Source organism: Furipterus horrens, unplaced genomic scaffold, assembly GCF_987537825.1.
Source record: "Furipterus horrens unplaced genomic scaffold, mFurHor1.1.pri manual_scaffold_17, whole genome shotgun sequence".
Classification (NCBI taxonomy): domain Eukaryota; kingdom Metazoa; phylum Chordata; class Mammalia; order Chiroptera; family Furipteridae; genus Furipterus; species Furipterus horrens.
This window is the reverse complement of record NW_028327187.1, coordinates 77863381-77867677: the sequence shown is the minus strand read 5'-3', so window position 1 is coordinate 77867677 and position 4297 is coordinate 77863381. Positions and strand designations below refer to the sequence as shown.

The 4297-nt window shown below is 39.4% G+C and overlaps 1 protein-coding gene across 1 annotated transcript; it reads left to right on the top strand.

The window, feature by feature from the left end:
- The first annotated feature begins 1940 nt into the window (after window positions 1–1940).
- Window positions 1941–4090, top strand: LOC149991335 (nucleolar and spindle-associated protein 1-like). The gene is given in 1 exon segment (XM_090264568.1): window positions 1941–4090. A coding segment is annotated over 1 exon segment (1344 nt). The 5' UTR covers window positions 1941–2022; the 3' UTR covers window positions 3367–4090.
- Window positions 4091–4297: the final 207 nt, after the last annotated feature.

Below are 4297 nucleotides of genomic sequence, written 5' to 3'. Positions count from 1 at the left end.
AAAAGTCCTAGAGGAAAAAAATAGGCAAGAAAATTTCAGATATCCCACGTAGCATCATTTTCACTGATATATCTCCTAAGGCAAGGGAAATAAAGGAAAGAATAAACAAATGGGACTACATCAAACTAAAAAGTTTCTGCTCAGCTAAAGAAAACATCAGCAAGATGAAAAGGAAACCAACCATATAGGAAAATATATTCTCCAATGACATCTCAGACAAGGGATTGATCTCCAAAATATATAAAGAACTCATACGACTCAACACCAAGAAGACAGACAACCCAATTAAAAAATGGGCAAAGGACCTGAACAAACACTTCTCCAAAGAAGACATACAGAGGGCCCATAGACATATGAAAGTATGCTCAACATCACTAGCCATCAGAGAGATGCAAATTAAAGCCACAATGAGATACCACCTCACACCAGTCAGAATGGCAATCATCAACAAATCAACAAACAACTTGTGCTGGAGAGGATGCGGAGAAACGGGAACCCTAGTGCATTGCTGGTGGGAATGCAGACTGGTGTAGCCACTGTGGAAAACAGTTTGGAATTTCCTAAAAAAACTAAAAATGAAACTGCCTTTTGAACCAGCATTTCCATTGCTAGGATTATATCCAAAAAATACCGAAACACCAATTCAAAAGAACCTATGCACTCCAATGTTCATAGCAGCACTATTTACAATAGCCAAGTGCTGGAAACAACTTAAATGCCCATCTGTAGATGAGTGGATCAAAAAACTATGGTACATTTACACAACGGAATTCTATGTAGCAGAAAGAAAGAAGGAACTTCTACCATTTGCAACAACATGGATGGAACTAGAGAAAATTATGGTTAGTGAAATAAGCCAGGCAACAAAAGAAAAATAGCTTATGCTGTCACCTATTACAGGAAACTAATGAACAACACAAACAAATGAGCAAAATTGAACCAGAGGTATGTAAACAAGAAGTAGACTAACAGTAACAAGGGGGCGGGGGGAGGAAAAGAAAGGTGTAAGGGGAAGGGTCAAGTAAAAAAAAAATATATATATATATATGAATGACCCACAGACAGGGGCAACTGAGTGGGGACTAAATGTGCGGGAAGGGAGGGACAGGGTGCAGGGAAACAAGAGGGCTAAAAAAGTGAGACAACTGTAATGGAAAAACAAACAAAAAATTTTTTTAGTGGGGGAAAAATGAAAATATGAAGAATGGAAATGCCAGTTCAGTGAATATTAGGACAAAGATTTTCCTTCACGTTGTATATTTTTCTCCCTATTTGATCCCTCCAGAGTTTGGCATTCTAAACAATTAAGTAATGACATAAGTTTCTTTGCATAGAACTAATAAGACCAGTTGTCAACAGAGGTTCCTTTTTTTTTTTTTGACCAAGTCTTTGACTGGAATGTCAAGCCTAAAGGAAACATACTTGGGCTCAGAATGTTACCAAAAAGCCCTGAGGAACTGGGAATGACTTTCAAAGGTAATCAAAGCCCGTGAGATAAAAGGCCTGGTACCATGGTTGGTTGTGCGGCCCACAGCAATCTTTCCAGGGAAGGAACGAAGGTTGTTTTCCTGAAAGATGGCTAGAAGGGACCTTAAGGCACAAGGAAAAACCAGAAAGACTTGGAAAAAACAGGTGTATACAGGCAAGGATGAATGCCAGATATGTGGCTCAGCTTCTGTGCCCTGAAGAACAGACTGAATGTCACCCCAAATATTCCTTGGGTAAGTTCCAGCAAAGCAGAACTAAAGATCATAAGTGATCATTTGCTGCTCTTGTTATGTTTATGCAAACGAACAGGATAAATTAAAAATGGACTTAATGTAGTCTCTTTAAAGACAAGGAGGGTAACCTTAGGGAGAAAAATTATTATTCAAGGAAAATCGCAATGATCAGTAGTAGAGTATAAAATAGGGCAACTAGGTAGACCTTGGCTTGGCCAACGCTTATAGTGGCGCCAGAGTTCTGAACGGTGCAGCGGAGGTCTGAAGATACCCAGTGTAGTTACCTACGTTGCAGATCGCGATGACCGTCCCCTCACTGGAAGAGCTGGACTCCTTCAAGTACAGTGACCTGCAGAACTTGGCCAAGAGTCTAGGCCTCCGGGCTAACTTGAGGGCAGACAAGTTGCTAAAAGCTTTGAAAGCCCACCTGAAACAGCAAGCAAAAAAAGAAAATGAAAATCAGGATGAAAGTCAGGCCTCTGCATCCTCTTGTGATGAGACCGAGGTACAGATTACCAGCCAGGAACAAGCTGAGAGGGAAGCATCTGGCCATGTCACCAAAACAAGGAGAAGGCACAGAACTGTCCACAGCAGCCCTGACTCCCAACAGGATCATTCAAAGATAAAAACAAGTGATCCCACTGAGTTCCAGAATCAAGAAAAGCTGGAAAACCAGGTTCTCAGAACTGCTGCAGAAGTTCCTTCTCCACCAGATGAGAGCCATGGAGTTGAGAACACAGTGTCCTCAGGAAAAAGTGAAATAAATGGTAATGAAGATTCAATGGTACCTTCAGAAAGAAAGAAGTCTATCTACACAGATGGATTTTCCAAATCTTGAAAAAATAAAAGAATTGCAAACACTACTCCAAACTTTAAGAAGCTTCATGAGGCTCATTTTAAGGAAATGGAGTCCATTGATCAATACATTAAGAGAAAAAAGAAACGTTTTGAACAACACAATTTACTCAACGAACTGAAGAAGCAGCCCATCACTAAGGAGGTGGTGGCAACTCCAGTTGGTCTCCAAGGAAGACTCTCTATGGCTTGTACTCCTGCAACTCAGAGGCATTCACGAGGCCAGGCCCAGGGCACCGCTGATCAGAGAACCTTATGTGTGAAGGGGTCAGTCAAGCGGTCCACTCTCTCGGCAACTAAAATGAATGTCAGGTTTTCAGCTGCTACTAAAGATAATGAGTACAAGCGTTCACTGACCAAGACTCCATCCAGAAAGTCTCCACATGTGACCATTTCTGGGAATACCCCAAAAAGCCCGGCTGTGCTTGAGACAAACAAGTTAAAGACCATAAAAAGGGATTCTACTACAGTTGTCACCCCATTCAAGTTGTCAGCTGGTGAAGCACAGACTCCAGTCTCCAATAGGAAGCCAGTATTTGATCTCAAAGCAAGTTTGTCTCGTCCGCTCAACTATGAGCCCCACAAAGGAAAACTTAAACCATGGGGACAATCTAAAGAAAATAAGTCTCTGAATGAGCATGTAAACAGAGTTAGCTTCCACAAGAAAACTTACAAACAACCTCATCTCCAGACCAGGGAGGAGAAACGGAAGAAACATGAGCAAGAACGAAAGGAGAAGAAAGCAAAAGTTTTGGGAACTCGAAGGGGTCTCATGGCTGCAGATAAATAGTTTAATATTCTGTAAATATTCCTTTATTCTGAAACCTTTTTTGTAAATATTTTTATACTGTTTTTCCCTCTTTACTCAAAAGATCTTTTTCTGCTCTTAACCTTGTTCATAATATATAGTGTCTGTGGGTTCTTCACATGCTACAATCTCTGAAAAGATGTTACTACCTTAAAACTCAAAAATTCTTCAAAATGGTTTTAACCTGAGTCTCTGAACAACTGTTTTCTAATGAGACCCATCTGATAGATTTTTATTTTTAATTCCATCCTATAGATTCTTATTCCCTCTGCTGGCTCTAGTATTAACAGAATTGCAATCCTCTTCTGGTCACGAGGACTTACCTGACAGGAGCTAGTTATACTGCAAGCTTTAGTAGAAATTGAACAGTAGTACCTTATGAAGAGGCCAAGCTGGGAAGTCACCCCTCTATCCTCTAGAGAATCTAATTTTCTTAATGGAACTGTGGGCCATACAGGTTGGTTATGGCATCAATATTTTACCCATGTGAAGTGGGTTTTTTCAAACTTATGCACCTTTGTTTAGATCACTTGGTGTAATTGCCATCTCACTTGATATATTCTTTAAAACAAAAAACTATAGCTCATTCTAGCCTTGCTTATTTAACAATATACAGAGCCATACTGAAATTTGAGGATTACTGCTTGAAGGGTTACTGTGCTGTCAAACTTAAATCTTATTCAATTTATTGAAAGACTAGAGTTACTTAGCACCATATCCATGTTTGTTGTACCTAAACGGAGTTTCTGAGTTTTGTACTGCCTCAGATTTTCATAAATAAAATTTTTTCTCATGAAAAAAAATAAAAAATAAAAAAAAAATAAAATAGGGCAACTAACTGTCTTAAAAGTTTCTTCTCATTTAAAATATGGTTTCACTTGAAAATTAAACCATGTCTGTGATATCATCAAAG